General features: G+C 41.2%; 7 protein-coding genes across 7 annotated transcripts; 6 read left to right on the top strand and 1 right to left on the bottom strand.

The window, feature by feature from the left end:
- Positions 1 to 327: 327 nt before the first annotated feature.
- Positions 328 to 2,682, top strand: BCR41DRAFT_382865 (acyl-CoA dehydrogenase/oxidase; the record flags this gene model as incomplete). The annotated part of the gene is made up of 5 exons (XM_022027390.1): positions 328 to 530; positions 664 to 738; positions 1,010 to 1,073; positions 1,166 to 2,553; positions 2,650 to 2,682. The coding sequence occupies exons 1-5, from the start codon at positions 480 to 482 to the stop codon at positions 2,680 to 2,682; spliced, it is 1,611 nt and encodes a 536-aa protein (XP_021886647.1). The 5' UTR covers positions 328 to 479.
- Positions 2,683 to 3,127: 445 nt separating this feature from the next.
- BCR41DRAFT_316473 (Adaptor complexes medium subunit family-domain-containing protein) lies at positions 3,128 to 5,916 on the top strand. The gene is made up of 9 exons (XM_022021241.1): positions 3,128 to 3,246; positions 3,357 to 3,396; positions 3,543 to 3,734; positions 3,827 to 4,038; positions 4,131 to 4,399; positions 4,523 to 5,049; positions 5,168 to 5,279; positions 5,385 to 5,589; positions 5,719 to 5,916. The coding sequence occupies exons 1-9, from the start codon at positions 3,244 to 3,246 to the stop codon at positions 5,806 to 5,808; spliced, it is 1,650 nt and encodes a 549-aa protein (XP_021886646.1). The 5' UTR covers positions 3,128 to 3,243; the 3' UTR covers positions 5,809 to 5,916.
- A 147-nt stretch (positions 5,917 to 6,063) lies between these two features.
- BCR41DRAFT_298010 (hypothetical protein) lies at positions 6,064 to 6,548 on the bottom strand (the record flags this gene model as incomplete). Its single annotated transcript, XM_022020474.1, has 2 exons — positions 6,064 to 6,303; positions 6,456 to 6,548. The coding sequence occupies 2 exons, from the start codon at positions 6,546 to 6,548 to the stop codon at positions 6,064 to 6,066; spliced, it is 333 nt and encodes a 110-aa protein (XP_021886645.1).
- A 643-nt stretch (positions 6,549 to 7,191) lies between these two features.
- Positions 7,192 to 8,560, top strand: BCR41DRAFT_344360 (hypothetical protein). The gene is made up of 5 exons (XM_022022492.1): positions 7,192 to 7,309; positions 7,491 to 7,557; positions 7,767 to 7,787; positions 7,902 to 8,029; positions 8,161 to 8,560. The coding sequence occupies exons 1-5, from the start codon at positions 7,244 to 7,246 to the stop codon at positions 8,473 to 8,475; spliced, it is 597 nt and encodes a 198-aa protein (XP_021886644.1). The 5' UTR covers positions 7,192 to 7,243; the 3' UTR covers positions 8,476 to 8,560.
- A 1,079-nt stretch (positions 8,561 to 9,639) lies between these two features.
- On the top strand, positions 9,640 to 12,638 carry BCR41DRAFT_382861 (hypothetical protein; the record flags this gene model as incomplete). The annotated part of the gene is made up of 4 exons (XM_022027389.1): positions 9,640 to 9,820; positions 10,208 to 10,361; positions 10,512 to 10,866; positions 10,992 to 12,638. The coding sequence occupies 4 exons, from the start codon at positions 9,640 to 9,642 to the stop codon at positions 12,567 to 12,569; spliced, it is 2,268 nt and encodes a 755-aa protein (XP_021886643.1). The 3' UTR covers positions 12,570 to 12,638.
- Positions 12,639 to 17,227: 4,589 nt separating this feature from the next.
- BCR41DRAFT_344355 (hypothetical protein) lies at positions 17,228 to 17,668 on the top strand. Its single transcript, XM_022022491.1, has one exon. The coding sequence runs from the start codon at positions 17,258 to 17,260 to the stop codon at positions 17,531 to 17,533; it is 276 nt and encodes a 91-aa protein (XP_021886642.1). The 5' UTR covers positions 17,228 to 17,257; the 3' UTR covers positions 17,534 to 17,668.
- Positions 17,669 to 18,020: 352 nt separating this feature from the next.
- On the top strand, positions 18,021 to 19,703 carry BCR41DRAFT_379573 (hypothetical protein; the record flags this gene model as incomplete). The annotated part of the gene is made up of 4 exons (XM_022027224.1): positions 18,021 to 18,196; positions 18,305 to 18,401; positions 18,822 to 19,186; positions 19,301 to 19,703. 4 exons carry the CDS (start codon positions 18,021 to 18,023, stop codon positions 19,671 to 19,673), a joined length of 1,011 nt encoding a protein of 336 aa, XP_021886641.1. The 3' UTR covers positions 19,674 to 19,703.
- Between the last annotated feature and the right edge of the window lie 567 nt (positions 19,704 to 20,270).

Here is a 20,270-nt window from a genome sequence, read left to right as displayed (position 1 = left end):
GATGACACTTTGAGAGGTATATGGAGATGGTGCGACACTGATCCTGTTATTCACATGAAATGTTGGTCATTTGCATAAGGAAGATGGTGGTACAAGCACCATAAGCACTCAAGACAATGTTGTTTCTCCTCGGTCTAAAATACCGAGAACGAGAGCACCGAGTTTTTTTTTTCCTCCACAAAACCTGCGCCTTTAACGTTCCTTTTCTGCTTTTTTTTTTTTTTTATTTTTTTTTTTTTATCTCTTCCTTCACATTTGTTTATTCCGTTCCTGTGATTCTTCTTCAACCAACAGAGCCCCTATTCTCTTCTGTGTTGTTCACTTTTTTTTTCTTTTCTTTTCTTTTCTAGTTTTGAGTGAATAGTGTTTTATCTTAGACATTTTCCACCATCTCAGACTTCAATTTCCCTCTTCGTTATCAATTCAAGTCTCGTCTTGAATCCTTTTTTGAACATAGACAAGACCACTCTCTTCCTATCATGACCACAGGATACTTCTCTGTCAGCCAGGTTGCGGCCCACAATTCTGAGGTACTTGATTGACTTGTTTTCAGGACGCGTCTTTTTTTTTTTTTTTTTTTTTTTTAAAAAAAAAAAAAAAAAAAAAAAGATTGACTGACTAGAGAAACATCATTTTTTTATAAACCTACATCGGATCTTATAGAATGATTGCTGGGTGATTATTCACGATAAAGTATACGATGTAACCGCTTTTTTGAACGAACATCCTGGAGGAAAGGTATGCAATTCTATTAAAGAAAACAAAAAAAAGAAAAAAGAAAAAAAAAAAAAAAAAACTTGGACGTAACGTCTAAAGTTTACTCGAGAAAACGTTTGTCGGACTTGAAAACTTTGGAGCGTTTATGTGTGCATGTGGAGAATGAACCTTAGGAATGGGCTTGGCTTCAATGGAATGAGATGGCAGTTGAGATGAATAAAGAATGGCCATTAAATTGTCATTCATCACTTATTGACACTCTGCTGTCCCTTTTTCTTTTCAACACCTCTAGAAAATTATTCTTAAAAACGCTGGCACAGATGCCACTAAGCAATTCGACGCATTTCATAATCCAAGTAAGAAGAACGTGTTTGGATTTTGACAAGTTTTTTTTTTTTTTTTTTTTTTTTCTTTCAGTCGATTAATTAATTATGGTTCTCTTTACTAGATGTCCTCAAGAATTACGGCGCTCTTTGCATTGGTGTCATTGGCGAGCCTCCTAAAGAAAATGTCGAGGCTGCACCTGCTTCCACAGCAAACGATGAAGATGATGAGATGCAATTTGGCGATATGGTCCCGTTCGGTGATCCATCCTGGTACCAACAGTGGGGCAGCCCTTACTACAATGCCACCCATCGTAGACTCCGCCGTGTGATGCGTGCATTTGTCGAAGCGGAAATCATGCCTTTCGTCCATGAATGGGACGAGGCCAAGCAAGTTCCCAACTCGCTGTTCAAGAAGTGTGCCGCCATGGGCATCCTCGCTGTCATTGCTGGAACAGGACACTTGCCTCTTGAATACTTTGATCCTGAAGAGACTACGCTCTTCAAGGGCGGTAAAGATGCTGTTGTTGACCCAGCAGTATGGGATGCTTTCCATTCCTTTATTGTCAGCGATGAGCTCGCACGTTGTGGATCTGGTGGAGTCCTCTGGGGTCTCTGTGGTGGACTCGGAATTGGTCTCCCGCCAGTCATTAAATATGGCTCTGAAGAGTTGAGGCGTCGTATTGTTCCAGAATGCCTGGCTGGTCGCAAGACCATCTGCTTGGCTATTACTGAACCTGCTGCTGGTTCTGACGTTGCCAACTTGACTACAGTGGCAAATGAGGCCAATGACGGATACATTGTCAACGGTGAAAAGAAATGGATCACCAACGGTACCTTTGCGGACTACTTTACAGTTGCTGTACGCACAGGTGGTGAGGGTATGGGCGGTGTCTCCCTCATGGTGATCGAACGTACCATGCCTGGTGTCAGCACCCGTCACATGAAGTGCTCTGGAGTCTGGTCTTCAGGTACGGCCTATATCAACTTTGAGGATGTATTGGTCCCCAAGGGTAATCTCGTTGGCAAAGAGAACCGTGGATTCAAGTACATTGTCGACAACTTCAACCATGAGCGCATGGGTATTGTCACACAGGCGACACGTCTGGCTCGTGTCTGCTTGGAAGAAGCTATCAAGTATGGTAGTAAGCGTAAGACCTTCGGTGTCAAGCTAGTCAACCACCCTGTATTGCGTAACAAGTTGGCGCATATGGCGCGTCAGATTGAAGCAACACACGCATGGATGGAGAATGTAATTTACCAAACGATGACCATGCCCGAAGATCTCCAGATGATCAAGTTGGGTGGTCCCATTGCGCTGCTCAAGGCTCAGTCGACACAAACATTGGAGTATTGCGCTCGTGAGGCATCTCAGATCTTTGGAGGTCTGGCCTACACACGTGGTGGACAGGGAGAGAAGGTGGAGCGTATCTATCGTGAAGTCCGTGCCTATGCTATCCCTGGAGGATCGGAAGAAATTATGTTGGATCTTGGCATGCGTCAGAGTATGAAGGTAAGCAAAAGAGGCAAACTTTGTTTGTTCATCGTCTACAATTTAAAGTATGATTCTAATTGCCATATGCTTCTTTTCTTTTTTTTTTTTTAATAGGTTGCATCAATGATGTATGGCGCCAAGTTGTAGATAGACATGACTATTTTTCTAAACATGACATATGGTGTTTGTTAGAATTAAAAAAAAAAAAAAAAAAAAAAAAAACAGGGTCTGAGTGGGGACTAATGGAGAGGATTGGCAAGAATAGTGTCTTTTATTTTAGTCTAGAAGTCACCTTCCAAGGCTCTGACCATTGACCGGTCTGCTAAAGAGTAATGGAAGCATTGGTAGCATGTTTCTATGTGGTTGAGATAAGAGAGAGGAGTTATAATTGTACATGTACGTAACATTTTAGCAAACAATCCAAACAATCACGCTGAATTGGTGGAACTTTCGCATGGGCCACAGACCAGGCTGAATGGACATCGGATCACGAAGAGACAATGCCTGTCCCTCATGTTCCTCATTAAAAATCTCTTTTATTTTATTTCATCCTTGTCCAGCTTGACACTTTCTTTTTTTTTTTTTTTTTTTTTTATAAAAAAAATATACCATCTCTTGGTTATTCATTCCTCCATCCCTTTACTCACTTGCTCATTTATTTAAATCCCATCTGTGCATTAAGCTCCTACCAATTCTATTTTTTTAACAATGGTATACAACGCGTCAAAAATGTCTTCTCAGGAACTACCCTTTATGCATCCATAATGACTAAACAAAACAAGCTGATCTATACTACTCTTTCATGCTCACTATGGTTCTAGGTCGTGCTTGCTATCTCTGTTTGCACAAAGAGTGGGAAAGGTATTTTCTAAGGATTTGAAAGCTTTTTATTTTTATTTTTATTTTTATTTTTATTTTTTATTTATTTGTTTGTTCCTTTCGCATGTATTAAAAAAAAAAAAAAAAAAAAAAAAAAAAAAACATGCTTCTTTTGCTTATCTTTTAAGCTCTTATTTCACGTCAGTTCAGGGAAATGACGCGTGCGAGAATCGAGGGTCTTATCGCTTCATTCCCAAAGCTGACAGGCTCAGACCAACAACATACAACAATCGAAACTGAACATGTTCGATATGTTTACCAGCCTCTAGAGGAACTCTTTATTATCCTCATCACCAACAAACAATCCAATATCCTGCAAGGTGAAAAGGAAATCGATTCTATATATATCAACATCCACAAATATGCTATTCATATACTGATATAGCGGTTTTTTTTCTCCTTAATATTTTAGATATTGACACACTTCAATTGGTCTCTCGTGTTGTCTCGGCCACTTGCAGACCAACGGACGCGCATGAGATTGATAGAAACGCATTTGAATTGTTAGGCTCGTTTGATGAGATCGTCTCACTCGGTTATAGAGAAAATGTCAACCTTGCTCAGGTCATCAGCATTTCAGAGATGGAAAGTCACGAAGAAAAGGTCCAAGAGATGATTGAAAAGGTAAGAAGGGATACATCAGCCTAGATTCGCATGATGTTAAAGTTGGCAACTGAGTGCCAACATTGCTTTTTTTCCAATGCTATGTCGTATAGAATAAGGAGCGTGAAGCCAAAGAGGAACTCAAGAGACGTGCCAAGCTGCTGGATATACAAAGGAAGGAACAAAAGAGGAACATGTCTGGCATGGGAAGCCCATATGGTTCAGGTATGGGTGTAGGTATGGGTATGGGCATGAGTGGTGGATATGGTCAGAGCAGTTCCATGGGTTTTGGTGGTCAGTCTGGCATAGGAGGCATTGAAGATATCGGCGGCAATCAAGGCTTTGTTTCACCCTCATTCACTCAGGATGACTCTCGGTTTAGGTACGAAGCAAAGAAAGCAATTGATTGAAAGCCATTGCAGTTAACATTTGGAACTGGTTTTATTTATAAATAATCGTATTTTAATACTCAATACAACTACGGGATTTTTTTTTTTTTTTTTAGTGGTGCTCCCAAGACTCCCGCAACAAAAGCAAGAGGCATGCAGCTGGGACGCAAGCAAAACAATGCAGACTTATTTGAATCATTACGTGCAGAAGCGGATTCCTCGCCTGTTCTTCAGCAACAGCAGCAACAACAGCAACAACAGCAACAACAGCAACAATACCATGCACAAAACTACTCAGCTCCTGCTCAGCCAGATTTCCCTATGGATAGTGTGCATGTTCATATTGAGGAAAAGATTACCGTTGTGGCTAACAGAGACGGCGGACTGGAGAACATGGAAGTGAAAGGAGATTTGATGCTCCGCGTCTCTGATCCAGCAAAAACCAAGATCAGCCTTGCGCTTCGTCATCTAGATGATCCTAGCATTCAGTTCAAGACCCATCCTAATGTGAATAAGGCCCTATTCAATAGTGATAAAGTTATTGCATTTAGAGATTCTTCAAAAGAATTTCCTCTCAATACATCAACTGGAGTATTACGTTGGAGGTTCCTCAGTAAAGATGAAAGCTCTATTCCTTTATCGAGTAAGTTTTTTTTTTTTTTTTTTTTTCCTAATATTTAATGATTGTACCTTTATATTGGTATATGGCTTTTTGATTACTTACACTATGCTTCCTTTTTCGCATATACTTTACTATCTAGTTAATTGCTGGCCATCTCCTGCAGGCGATGGCTCATGCGATGTCAACATTGAATATCAGCTTGAGAATGAAGAAATGGAATTCAAGAACGTAAACATTATCATCCCTCTTCCGTAAGTTTCAATTGACCATAGCTGCTTGTTCGTTTACTATTCTATTGATTCAGGACAGTAAATCTAACTTTCTTTTTTCTCTCCTTTGTGTTCGGGATTCTATAGACAAGGAGCAACCCCAACAGTTGGCGAAGCAGATGGAAAGCACTTTGTAGACCACCAACAGAGCGTGTTGATCTGGCAATTACCTTCAATCAGCTCATCCAATGCTTCTGGGACGTTGGAGTTCAATTGTGCAGGCGAGGATGTAGAGAGCTTCTTCCCAGTCTCTGTACAGTTTGAGAGCGAGCGACTTGTCTGTGACGTTGATGTATGTCACTTCATCCAATTGGGTACCAAAGTTGCGATGGATCAATGACGAACAGAAGGAGACCCTAACGGATACTAACCTACAACAATCTCTATCACTTCTTTTTTCTTTGGAAATGAATACATATAGGTTTTTTCGGTTTCACTTGTGGCAGATGGATCAAACGTAGAGTTTTCGAAGCACAGTATTTTGACGCCACTAGAATATTCTGTTGTATAAAAACAAATCAGGATATATTAAACTCTTAAGAATGCTCCTAGTTGGGGTGGCCATACACTTACTATTCAAATTACACAACAAAGCCAAAATTATTACATGCCGTAGTGGTCCTTTTTTTTTTTTTTCTTTTTTTTTCTTTAATCATCATGGAAATATCGATACTCAAACAATCAATTCAAGCTTGATGTTTATCTTTTTTTACTATTTTATTTTACTTTTTAACATCTTCAAGACTTTGTCATCTTTTCAATCGTCCTAACTTTTCGAGTCTAATGGCACATTAATATTGATTCCAATAGCCTTTGAGATTTCAGTATCCAGTAGATGCTTGAGTGTATGTTGATCGCGATTATAGAACCAAGCCTTGTGTTCAGCATCATAGTCATAACGCTTGGGACCTGTTGTAGGCGATGATAACCAAAGTTGCTTATTTGGAGGTTGTTTATTGACAACATAAGTGCCCTTGTCGCCAAGCTTAAGAGTCATGACCCCGCTCTATAATCCAAGATCATCAATGCCATCATGATTGATCATGATTTTTTTTTTTTTTTTTTTTTTTTTATAAAGAAACAAAATTAATAAAAATAGAGCTAAAACTAAAATCAAGAGGGTAAGGTTGTGGGGGAGCAGAAAAATGGTTAGGATACCTTTTTGCATGAACTCACCTGATATTCAACATCGTATCCAGGGATTTCATGTTCGTCGCCCAGATCCTCAAAGTATTCGACCATTCGATCCATCGATCCGTCTGATACTGTGTGGTACTCATCATCAGTCAGGTCGCTAAACAAGAGATGAGAGTTAATTATTATTACTATTGTTAGCGGAGGAAATTGCAAAGGAGTTTATGGCCTTGTGAAGGGTTGATCAATTAATCTTTTTATTTATTTATTTTTTTATCTCCTTGCTTTTTTATTTTTATTTTTATTTTTACCTGATAACATATTCCTTTCCTGAAGTAGAAGAGCTGTACATTCTAGGGGCCCCAATGAATCGCGCAACAACAGCGGTAATAGGGATAGTAGATGAAGAGGTAGCAGTAGATCTGGAATTCATAAGAGTATGATGGGTATATGTATGCGAGGAAGCAGAGCAGAGCAAACGGCGACAGAGAAAGGGCTGTCTGCTGCTATTGTTGATGCTAAGCCTAGCCCTAGTATTGGCCAAAAGTGGTCTTACAGAGGTGGTGATGGCACGAGTTGTAGACATGCTTTTAAGCTTTTGAAATGAACGCGTGGCAAGTGATGGAGAAAGGTTTAGGAGGTTGGAGGAAAGTCTCTGAGTGATAATGCGTGATATTGTCCTTTTTGAACTAATTTTAATTGCAGAAGAGAGGAATTCTTTTATTTTGCATTGGGTAATTTGCAGTCACACAGATCGTCTTAAAGTTGGTCGCCTTCCGCAACTCCTAAACAAACATTACTATCTCCCTAAAATGTTCTCCATCAACAAATCTTCGCTCTCAAGAGTCGCTTATAGATCTACCACAAATGTCGTCAAGGTACGTGTTTAAATTCATTCTAGTTTGTTAAAAAAAATACATAATTTTTTATATGTTGCTACTAAAACAAGGAAACTCAAATGGCATTGCAGGGGCGAGTTGAATGAGGAATCAATAAGGAAAAAAAGAGGCCTTACCAGCTCTTCTTACAAATACTCTCATTTCTGGACTATTACAATAGCGCTGGAAGTCTCAAAAATCCATCGAGGTCACCCTGAGAGCAAATGTACAAGGTCTAGGAAAACCAGGTACCTGAAAAAAAAAGTGACGTGGAACAGGATCTACAGCTTAGTATCAACTGATATTCGTACAAAAAAAAAAAAGAAGTCTAACTTCACGGCACCAACTTCTGTCTGCTTGATGAACCTTTTATTATCAGCAAAGTGCAATTGATTCTATATTAATTTTTTTTTTTCCTTTTTACCTCTGTGAACATGGAAATAATGATTATATTCAGGCGATGTTGTCACTGTGGGTCGTAAGTACTGGAAGCGGAGGATTCTCCAATATGATTTAATGACATGAAGGCTGTGGATTTATCAAATCACATATGTCAACTCACCTCATTGTGTATTACTTTCAATAATCTAAGCTGGTAGAATGAGAAATCAGCTGTACCCTTTTCGCCTCGCAAACTATAACAACAAGAGAGCACAACAATTTAAAGCGGAAACTAGCCCAGGGCAGGATGCTTTCAAGGTCGCACAGGAAGCTAATAAGGTATATACGGATCTTTTTTATTTTTTTTTATTTTTTATTTTTTTTGGTTCAAAGTAATGAAGTACAAAAACAATTTATTTCTTATATTTCATTCACATGGTGGTTTGGGATATGCATACTATTATACATAGGTTTATCAGCAGACAGTAAAGAAGGAGCAGCGTATTATTCAACTACAGGAGCTGCGTCATCGTCTGCAAGCCTTGCCATCATTGGTCTTTACGCGAGCGGTAAATGAAGTCTTGCCTGGATCAAAATCCATCTTTGGATCCGTACAGGCTGAGGATGTGGTCAAGGAGCTGAAGGAGAAACACGGCATTTTGGTTGATCATACAAAGGTTACAGTGAATGGCACCAAGATCAAGACCTTGGGCGAGTCACGGGCACGCGTAGACCTTGGTGATCTTGGACGTGTTGAGCTCAAGATCTTGGTAGAGAGGCGTTAAATAAAATGAAATGAAAAAAGAGTGGGCGCGAGGCAAATAGAGATAGAGAAACAGAAGCGGGAGCGAAGGGCTGAATCGCATTTGCATATTTTTTTTATTTTTTTTTTTTTTATTTGTTACTACTATGCTTAAAATAAAAATATATATACGAATATAAATATAAATGAAAATACAAATACAAATAAGATATTGATTAGGAAAAGTAGAGTGGCTATCTATGCACATGCCAATCAAGCTAAGCTGAAAGAAAACCCTTGATAAGCTTAATAACTTTATTAGGCTTTTTTACCCTTGATACCCTGAGATGTAATTTGCTCTTTTGTCTCGTTTACATGACTATACAAACAAACTGTTCGTGTGTGAGGATGGTATAGGATGTAAAAAAGAAATAAACTATATGCGGTCTACGGGGTCTAGGAAAGCGCGCTTCACATGTCGAATTGTCGGTCTTCTCTGCAACGCGTTTGGCAAGGATATTTGATTTAATTTACGTCGTGTGACAAATAAGGTGGTGACAATTCCGGATATTGGTTTTCTGCAATCATTAATTTTTGCTTAATTTTGTGAGCTAGTCTTTGTACTTTTATTCATGTAGGTGCTGTGGAGAAATTAAGCAAAAAGTCATCATTTCGAGTTCAGGGGCACCTTGAGCGCATGGTATGGTATGGCACGGACACATGGCATGACGGAGGGTCCATCCTAATCCCGGTGGAGTTGTCTCTTTACCAACATCGGCTGAGTAATCTTTTTCTTATTTTTTTTCCTCCGCCTCAATTGCTCTCATATTCAGTCATATCCACATATTCATCCATGTCCATCCAGTGATTCTCCACTTTTGTGAGCATCCAAAGAGGGCTATCAAGTGTGCGGATGCGGTGCAACATGGATACATGAATGACATGAATAACATGAGTTTTTTTCTTTTTCTTTTTTTCTTTTGCGAGTGCATATAAAACCCCACTCGAACTTCTTTCCTCCCTTGCATTTGTTTAGATCTATTTCTCCTCTCTAACATCCTCCCCTGCGTCTTTACGTTGTTGATCATCAGAGATTATGCGCACCACGCATTAAAATAGTCTTGATATTCCTCCATTTCTTTTTTCTCTTTTCCCCTTTTTTTGTGTCTGTGAGAATTTCTCAGGAACGCAATAGGCTACAAATACAATGCCCCACATACCACCTAAAAACTCATCAAGGTTTCAAGGGTCAAGATCACCCTACGTAAATAGCAGTAGCAGAAATGCTGACAATGCCAACATCAATGAGCACAATGCCATCATTGTCAACAGCGACATCATGATCTTGCCCGAAGACCAACAAGATGAGGACACCCTTTCTTCTGCAGGTCAAAGTAGTAGAACTTGCAGTCCAACGCCAGAATCTTTACCCCTTCCTCCCACTACCTCTAATAACATAGACAAAGGCGCGTCCTCACGGTCTAAACCTTCAAAGCCAAAACCAGCAAATGAGCCATCCTCCTCACATCCTCCTCAGAGAAGAACAACAGCAACAGGCTCGCTATCGCGGGACAGTAAGGACCAAAGCTATCATTCACAATCATCAGCACCTTCACATGCTCATCCTTCTTCAGAACTATATCAGTCAACCTCATCTACAAAAGCACCATATGATACATCTACATCTATGACGAAGCCTCGTTCACAACAAGCGCCTTTACATCATATTTATAATAGCAACTCTAATGTTAACTCGAATTTTGTAAGCCGACAAGTTGTTCCTGCAGCACAATTTGGAGCATCCACAATCACGGAACAGGGACGCTTTGACAGAAACATTGGCCAAGAGGAAAGATATGCCGCTGTTGAGCCTTCACTCACAGATGGTACAGCTCGGAGCTCCATGGATAGTAATGACTTTGCACCAAGGTATCACCCTAGCAGCAACAAACACAATAAAAGTAACAACAAAAAGAGCAATCATGGGATGAATCGCAATCAAGCTTCACGTAACGCAAAATCAAAAGCACCCACTGAAGGAAAACATGCGCAAGCAGGCTTGTTCTCTTTCCTTTATAGACGGTCTTCCCGAGGCAAGGGCAGCAATAAGATCAGTAAAAAACCCTCAAAGTTGACAATAGCATCAGTAACAGATACCCCTGGATCACTTAGTGCGGCTGGCAGTACAAATGCTCTGGTCTTCCCTCAACATCATCTGAGGAACGATTTGGCCCCAGAGAAACATCTCCATAAGACAGGCATACCTGGTAGGAGTGGAGAGGAGCCAGAAACAGATCTGTTCAATTTTGTTGAGATCATGTTGGCCATGCCTGAGAAACCGACATGGACACAAGTGATTATCAAGCTGATCAAGGTCTTGGTTGTCATGTCTATTGCTTACTTTGCTCTCATGGCGTTATACTTTGGAGCAGAGGTACACACATGTGGCGGCCATCTTGATCCACTTTTTTTTTTTCTTATCTGAACCTTTTTCTTCTTCACATGTAACATTCCTTTTGTTCTAACTTTAACCTCACTTTGTAACATTTGTTTGTATAGTTTCAATCGCCCACACGAGTCAAGAATTTTAATATATTGGTAGTGGATCTGGATCAGGCAATGATCGGGTTGAACTACCTTAATTTCACACAACAGCTCAACAAACAACCTCATCAGCCCAATTGGACCATAGGACCTATCAGCCAATTCCCGACCATGGAGGTGATTCAGGAAGAAGTTCGTCTAGGCCACTACTGGGGAGCTGTTGTTGTTCAACCCAACGCGTCTTCGAATTTAAACAAGGCGTTTGCAGGGCCCTTACCGGATTATGATCCAACTAAAGCATTTGCGTTCATTTATGATGGTGGACGAGATCCTTTAGTGGTGAAGCCCCATATTGTGGCCAATATGTACACACAGTTCCTCATGTTCTCCAAGATTTTTAATCCAGCCTGGATCCAGTTTATTCTTCGATATTCTCAAGAAAGAAAAGTGAATGTGACGGCTCTCCATGTAGCACCGCATGTTCTAGGGACGCCCGTGGCCTTTGAAGAATTTGATCTCCATCCACCAACGGCGACCATCATCACCTCAGCGACTACAGTGGCCTATATCTGGATTTTCTTGGTGGCTGGAGGAAGCACGTACTTGGTAGCGCATTTAATCCAGCCCATGACACGGAATGTTTCTGTGAGCAGGACAATGGTGTATCTTTTGGTGCCTTTGTTCTTCTACCTCGTAACCTTATCCATGGTTTACAGTGCTTTGTTGCCAGCATTTGGAGTCCCATTCCCACAAGGGGCTACTCAGTTCTTGTCTCTTTTCTCAGGCATGTTGATGCTTCAATGCTCAGTGGCCGCTTTGGTCTTATTCTTAATCAATATGATCCCTGTGGTCTTCATTCCAGGATTTACAATCACGTTTGTGATTTTGAACGTGATTGCAGTGTTCAATTCTGTAGAACTAGTGCCTCTGTTTTATCGATGGGTTTATGCGATGCCATTCCTGAATGCAGTTCAGATAGCAAGGTTAGTGCTGATGGGGTCCTACAATCGGCTGAGATATAACATACCAATCTTGGCTGCTTGGATCTTGCTGCCGCTTGTGTTCTTGCCGTTGGCTATCAAAAGACAGAAGAAAGCTGCCAAGGATGTGGAGACCCTCGAGGAGGAGGAGGAGGTCAATATAGAGAAAGTGAATAGACCACAATACGTTTCGAGAAGGGGAGAAGAGGAGGAAAAGTTGAGTAGATGTGAAATAGACCCAGAAACCGCAAAAGATCTCGCCACACTAACACCAGCATCCGCGACGATGCCGTCATGGAAGGGAGAGCTAATTTCAACCGAGACTGTAGTCCCAGAGACGAGAGCTCCTCGTGACCAGAAACATATTATGAGGGGTTATGACTCTACCCCTACTCCTGGAGGCGACTCGATAGATGGGGCTGATGACGATAATGAAGAGTTTTATGATATGTATGATATGTATGACGCTTCAAGTAGCAACGGAGCAACTGAGAACCATAGCGCGATAGAAGATGGGTATCATCAAAAACCGGTGAGACATTCGAGGCATTACCGACCTTCTCCCAAAATAGCAGCGGCGTCTATTGGATACTTAGAGAGACGAGATTACTAGATGATAAACAGGGCTGAGTTGACTTGGGTCATCAATAGATGAGTTGTTAGTTTTTCATGAAGATACCCTTACTTTTTATATTCATCAATTGAAAATAGATCTTGACAGATCATGAACATATATTTTTTTTAATCTGCATTGATGAATGGCTACAAACACAGCTTTTTTTTATCTATTTATTTATTTATTTTGCAAGTGTTATTGAAGTAGAGTTAATACATATTTGTTGTCCAGTGAAAGAACCCTGTTGGTTTTATACTCAGTAACCTAAGATTACTTGTCTGTTTATCTGATTGTTTATTCAAAATATGCTTTGATATTGGATGATGATAGAAAGAGAGAATAACAGGACTCCATGCGTGGATTCATATGTAATGGAGAGAAGATTGCAAGTTTATTGTTTTGTAATTAAAAAATGGGTTCCGAGAGTTGGGTGAGTGGGATGAACTCTTTTTTTTTTTAAGATTCAAACTGCTGTGTCGATTGCTTTATCTAGTTTTATGTATGTATGGTAGACTTGTTCCGCACAAAGTCTACTTTCAGGGGTTTTGTTTGATGTCAACACATTTTTATGCTTGAACAAATAGCTGAGTGACCATTATTCCGACTAAGGACTGCAATGCTACAATCATATATATATTTATACTTGTAACATTTAACATGACATAAGTGGCGGGACAGAAAAAGGTGCGCACATCTTAAAATTCCCCAAAGATCAAACGGGGGGACAGAACTGGGCTCATGAAAAAAAAAAAAAAAAAAAAAAAAGGCCTCTTTTTTTTTTTCAGTTTCTCAAGTAACCATTGCAAGTCATGCTCATACCTTGACCATTGAGTACAGATGCATTGTATTTTTATTTATTTTACCCCCTTTTTAATCTTCTTTGAATTTCTTTTGCAAACAATCATCAACATCCCCTGTTATCTTTTTTTTTTTTTTTTTTTTTTTTTTCCAGCATTTTCATTCCTATTCACTATTCACTTTACATTTTGATCCAACCAACACTCCACGCTCACTCGTCCACTTGCCCACATCCTCTGTTCTACATACACCTTATGCGTACATACAGACACATAAACGACATCTTCATTTCTACATAATATCTATCTCATTCCCTCTCCTATGGCAAGCAACCCTAACAATAGCAGCAACGAACTATGGCAAACGATAAAAGGAAACGGAGAGACACTGGAAGTTCAGGTCCGGCCAGGAACTGTGCAGACAAACGGAAAGCCATTTATCTTACTGCACGATATTCAAGATGTATTTCCAGGTGCAGTCCGGTTGACGTATAACCACCAACCTCTGGGCTTCATTACTGATGTCGAAGGGAACAAGTTGAGTATTTGTTTTTTCCTTCCCATGAAGATAAAAGAGGAAGGGCCTCTTTGTTCTACTTTTGATTAATTACTTTACTAACAAAACAAATAAACATTCTGTGGGACTTTATTCTCAACTACAGATTGCGGCCATTGCGTGTTCCACATATACCAGGAACAGTATTAAAGGTCGTAATATCAAGTAGTCATAAATCCAAGTCAAGTCATAGTTCAAAGAAGCATTCGGAGGCTGGCGCAACAACAACAGCAACAGCATCAAAAACAATATCATCAACATCAACACCATCATTACCGTCATCATCACGCCATACTCGCACTAAAGTACACCCTTCCAACCATCCTTACTCTCCCGAAGCTGCCCGGCAACATGTTCAGCTCTCATCTGCAACATCTCTTAGTCAGGCTAACAAAAAATATCCCGATCTGCGACTAACTAAATCATCCCTGCAGCAAAAGGAGCAACTACCACAGCGAATTCCTCCCCTTATTGACCGTACCGCAATTCCTCAGCGTCGCTATCCTATCCCGCTTATATCTTCATCCTCAACTGCATCCGCATCCTCCGTACTCACCACCTCTTCAGTTGCTTTGCGCTCCAATAAGTCAGCCTCTCATACTGCTGTTCCAACAGCAGCTACAACCTCATCTCTTGCTACAACCATGGTAACAACCAAAACGAAACTGACTAAACCAACGGCTACGGCAACAACAACAGCAGCAACAACAGTGACAACAACATCAATGATAGCGCCTAACGAGGAGGTTTTAAAGAGCCAATATCGCAAATCAGTTAAAATCTTTGAATCGTTTCTACTGCATACACAGCTGGGTCAGACAGAGCAGGCTAACTGCGCACAGGAGAATTTCAAGAAACATTTCAGAGCTCTTGAAGCGGAGATGGCCAAGAATAAGGAGTTACAGAAAAAGATGGTCGAAATGCAACAGCATATGTGGATGGTTCAGCGAGGCTCGTTTGATCAACTGGCCAAAATTCAGAATAAGATCCAGGAGATTTTGAGACAAGGATATGAGCTCCATGATTCTCCAGATCCAAGGCTGTTTATTGTTCTGCCAATGGAAGATTTGAAGGAACTTGATGTAGCTGCTCAGAGCCACCTTATCAGCAATAGCAGCATTAGCACTACTACCAGTAGCAGCAATAGCAACAACAATATTAGCAGCAGCAACTACCATAACAAGTTTCGGCTCTACTTCCTGTGTGAATGCGGAGAGCATACTAGGTCATATCGTAGCAAAATGCAACATCAAATTCATTTGGCAAAACATGAAGGATACGATCTGGAAAGGCCTCAGGAGTTTTTCCGACGGTACGGACAGTATGTTTTAAGGCTACTACAGATGCTCAAGTATGGAGTCAGTGGGAACGGGTTCTCTGTTTCTGCACTCAATAAATCGAGTCTAAAGAACGACTTGACGTCCATCAGCAGAAATATAACATCAAACAACCACACCATCGGCAATCACAACAGCAATGAAAAAAATCTTAATAATAATACTAAAATTAACAGCAATACCCCTAATTTTGTATATAATAATGCTAATTTTACATTGGAGAGAGTTGATCAGGCAATTGCATATCTGCAGAGTCTAGTCAATCAGGACCCCATTACAAGTGCAAAGGAAGATGTTCATAGAGATACAACTACAGAAATCGATTCGCTGCTGGAGAGCGCGGATCTGAGGCGATTGCGGACGTTTCTCAAAAACAGCAGCACTGATGATGTGCTAGGAAATCAGTTTAGGGTCGTGACGTCTGAGGGTTATGTTCGTTGGGTATGCATTGATCATTACCGCGACAATTACTACACGGAAGCGATGAGGGACCTGGAAGATTTCACTACTGGAAACGGAGGCGTGTTTCTTGAGCAGTATGGCCGTGTAGAAATCACATTGACTTCTCAGCCGGTTGCTCTTCAGTTTTACAAGACCCTGGAAAGGGCTAGGGCTGTACAGGAGCTCAGAATCAATTTCGGATGGGACATCAGTTACCAGGATGCGAAGGCTCTCAACGAGGCGATTGAACGGTCAAAGATTGTGATGCTAGAGTTGTCATGTAATGCATCCAGCTCTGCAGTAGAGCTGCTGAATCGGAATAAGCGTGCAGAGGCTCTCTGGCAGATCCTATCCTGCCGCAGCATCCGATCTTTTTCGCTGCAGGGGTATTCTGGATTTTTCAAAAAGACAGCCCCTGCTGACCCTCGATGGAACCAATTACGAGTCCTCCAAATCGACGAGGAAGTGGATTGGAAGAAAGATTCGGCAAGAGTCATTGAGCTGCTCAAAGTGAGTCCTCGTCTCACAAAGCTCACGTTGGGTTGCAATGATGTACAGGAAGCCTATGATGCAATCCGCGCGGTTACTTTCGGCCGGTGTTCGCTGACCAAATTGACATTAACTGCTGGAACGGATGAGCACCTGGTCGCCAAATTTGACCAACCTGGCCAAATATTAATCAACATGGATCTGACCATTCCGACGGTGCCGTCCTACAATAGTCTGCTCCAATCGATTGATTGTATCTCATCTTTGCATATCAGCGGCCCAAGGGCCCAATACAACGATTGTGGACCTTTGGTGGACGTGATCCAGCGCAACCGTGGTCTGACCGAACTCAAGGTAGCTTGCTATGTTTCCGAGTTTCCAACCGTGTACGAAGCCATCCGAGCGGCAGTAACGAACCCTGCGCCAGGGGCCAAACGTACATTGAGCAAACTTAAGAAGGTGTGCCTCTACCGCGGTGAGAACCGATTATACACGCCAGATATTCGATCACCTCAATTGCTAGTCTTGGAGATTCTACAGATGAGGATTCACGAAGCTGCCCTTCGGCAAGTCCTAAACACATTTGGGCCCAAGTTGACAAAACTGAGGATTGACACAGCCAAGTGGAAACCAACTCATTCAGCAACACTATTGGAGGCAGTGGGCCGGTTGGCTAATGAAAAGAGCGCTACTCGGCTCACACATCTTTTCCAGGCCTGTGCAGATGTGGACGCGAATGCATTGATGGACTTGCAAACGGTGATTGAACGCTCCAACCTAATAGAATACGAGTTAATTATCGACATGCCCTTTGTGGCGGGTTCAGAGCAGTGCCAGAAATGGATAAATTTTATTGATGGTATTGGGAAGAAGATCACAGCGCTGCACATCATCTGTCCTGAGCCCAATGGATGGATCGAGGCTGTGTGCATGCGCGTAGGTAATCCTCGCCTCTCGGAATTCGCAGCTTTGAAGACAGTATCATTTGTCCATCCGCTGGGCCCGAATTATGTCTCAAATACAGAGTGTCAAAATGAGTACGATCAGCTCATTGTAAAACTAGAGATGGATTCCCTGGGCGCGGATAATAACAAAAAGAACAAGACCAAAAGCGAAGACTTTTCATCCGTTATTTATGCAGCATTCCATGGACTACCTAACAAGCCTAGCAAGACAGGCCGACGAACGTCTGCCCCATCCACAACCTTCAATAGTTCAGAGATCATCCTGACAGAAAAATCTCGATCTATAACACCTACGCCATCCACGAGCGGCTATAATCACCACGGAGGGGGTGACAGCACAACTGCAACACCGCGGAACGGGACAAGGCCGCATTGACTCCTTGCCCTCCCCACTTTCGAGCGGGGAGGATTGGATCGCGAAAATAAGGACTCGCAAAACAATATGACACCGCCCTGTGCATTAGTAGTTGGAGAGGATGGGCGGCCGGCGCTTGTACTAAATACTACCAAGGATATGGGACGGCGGGGAAGAATGAATAAGTAGTAACGCTAGAGAGACGGAGTAACGGACGATAATGATTTTAATGACCCCTTCCTAAATGAAATAAATTTGACAAAAAATTAGTGGCGCACTCATAACATTGGATCGGATACACGTGACTCATTAGCATTGCTTTTTTGAACTGTTTTCTCTTTTCTTGTTCTTTCATTCTCATTCACCTCCACTTCGCTTTCATTTCACTTTGCATTTATTCACATCCATTTATTTAATCCTTTGTTCATTCATTCATTCTCATTCTTTTTGCATTGATTGCGCTACGGTGTTTTGATTTTCTCTCCTTTCCTTTCTCTTTTCTCTAAAAATGGCACAAGAACCCAACCGCAATACCTCGCTTTTGCATGCAGGTTACCACCACCCTCTTCACAGGACCTGGCAAGCTGGACAGCCCATTACTCCAAACATGCTTATGTATCCCATCTTTGTCACCGACAATGACGATGTCGAGGAGAAGATCGATACATTGCCTGGTCAATCTCGGTAAAGCCTATTTTCTTTTACTCTTTTTTTTTTTTTTTTTTTTTTTTTTTTTTAAATCCACATACTCATATTTTAAGACTGGAAAACTCACTCTGCTGCTACTGTCAGTTGGGGTATCAATTTGCTAGTTGACTTCCTGACTCCTTTAGTAGCCAATGGTCTCAAGTCTGTTATCATTTTTGGGGTGCCTGTCAATATCCAGAAGGTAAACATCATATTATGAATGCATTATAAATTATCGAATCAAAGTAGCTTTATTACTACTGCGCAGATCGAGATCCATTACTTTTTGTTTTGCCTTATTGAAGACTGCTGTGTCGGGTGTGTGCGAAATAAAAGGGTGGAGAAAATTTTAGTGGGCAGTTCATGATTTGGTTCGACTGAGGTGTTACAATGAAAGAGTTACAATGAATGAATTGGCCTCGGCTCTTATTTTCCTTCTTGGTCGAAAAAGTCATACCATTTGTGTGACACATGTACTTACTTTGTTGTACATGTCTTACTGTGTATTGTTTACATTTCAATCTCTTTATTTCACCCCCCCCCCTTTTTGATCAGCCTCCTCATTGCCTTATTGCTTTGTTAATGTTTTCCGAACTCTTGTATCATCCGATTGGATTAATAGGATGCTGTCGGATCTGCTGCTGATGATTCTAATACTCCCACTATCCGAGCCCTCCATGTACTGCGCAAGGCATTTCCGGATCTTCTTCTTGCTTGCGATGTCTGTCTTTGCCCATACACCTCTCACGGTCATTGTGGCGTTCTCCGAGATGATGGCACCATCGACAATCGCGCTTCAGTGAAGCGTTTAGTGGATATCTCCATGGCATATGCACGCAATGGATGCCAAATGATTTCTCCCAGTGATATGATGGACGGCCGCATCAAGGGTATCAAGGATGCACTTATTCAAGAAGGCATTGCCCATAAAGTTAGCTTAATGTCCTATTCTGCCAAGTTTGCTTCCAATTTCTATGGTCCATTCCGGTAATTTTTATTTTAACATTGCCCACTTCTTGATCTTTAGTATGAAGACCAGTTTAAGAGCTTTTTTTCCTTTTTCTAACAATATCTCTTATACTCGTTTAATGCATTAAACAGTGATGCTTGCCACTCCACTCCTGGAAGCGGCGACCGTAAATGCTACCAATTGCCTCATCAGGCTCGTGGCCTTGCTCGCCGTGCGTTAGTTAGAGACATGGGTGAGGGAGCCGACGTATTGATGGTGAAGCCTGGAACGCCTTACTTAGATATTCTCAGGGATGCACGTGAGATTGCGCCCGACTATCCTCTCTCTGTGTACCAGGTTTCAGGAGAGTATGCTATGATTTGGCATGCAGCCAAGGCTGGTGTCTTCGATCTGAAGGCTGGAGTTATGGAGAGTATGGATGGCTTCGTCAGAGCTGGAGCAAACTTTATCATCACATATTATACACCCAAGATCCTTGAATGGATCAAAGATGACAGAAGTTGAGGGTAAATACCATCTAATTCCCATGGTTTGAAAATGAATAACAGTAAAATAGATTTAGAAGATTTTTCTTTTTACGATAAACATATACTAGAAATATATAATAAAAAAGGCTTTTTGTAGATTGTAGCTCCATGTTGTTCCTTACTCCTGTGTTTGTTTGTATGACAAGACATGCATTGACATGCATGTAGTTTATTGATCAATCAATTGTTGTAAATATCTCACTTCTCCATTTCTGCATGTTGATGGGCGTGGATACGTAATCAAGCTTATTTGTCCTCCGAATTGAAAATTGAAAGAGCGACCGACAAGTCTATGATCGTCCCTCTGTTGTTCCTGTGTAGATCATTTATCAAAGGACAAGGCTCATTGTGGACACAATTTTTTTTTTTCCTTCCACCGCAGTGGTTGTCGAGGAATTCAAGTCCCCGTCGCTCACAAATCTGAGAACACAGCAGTGGCATAAGAAGGCGTTGATTTGCTTAATAAGTTGGCTCTTTTTTTTTTTTTTTTTTTTTTTTTTTTTTGTTATCATAATCATTCTGTCTATTAATCTGAACGTTATCATCTCTACACTTTCTATACTTTATACTCTTG

The sequence above is a fragment of the Lobosporangium transversale genome (assembly GCF_002105155.1).
Source record: "Lobosporangium transversale strain NRRL 3116 chromosome Unknown BCR41scaffold_1, whole genome shotgun sequence".
Taxonomy (NCBI): Eukaryota; Fungi; Mortierellomycota; class Mortierellomycetes; order Mortierellales; family Mortierellaceae; genus Lobosporangium; species Lobosporangium transversale.
Note: the sequence above shows the minus strand (reverse complement) of the source record. Positions and strands in the feature narration are given on the sequence as shown.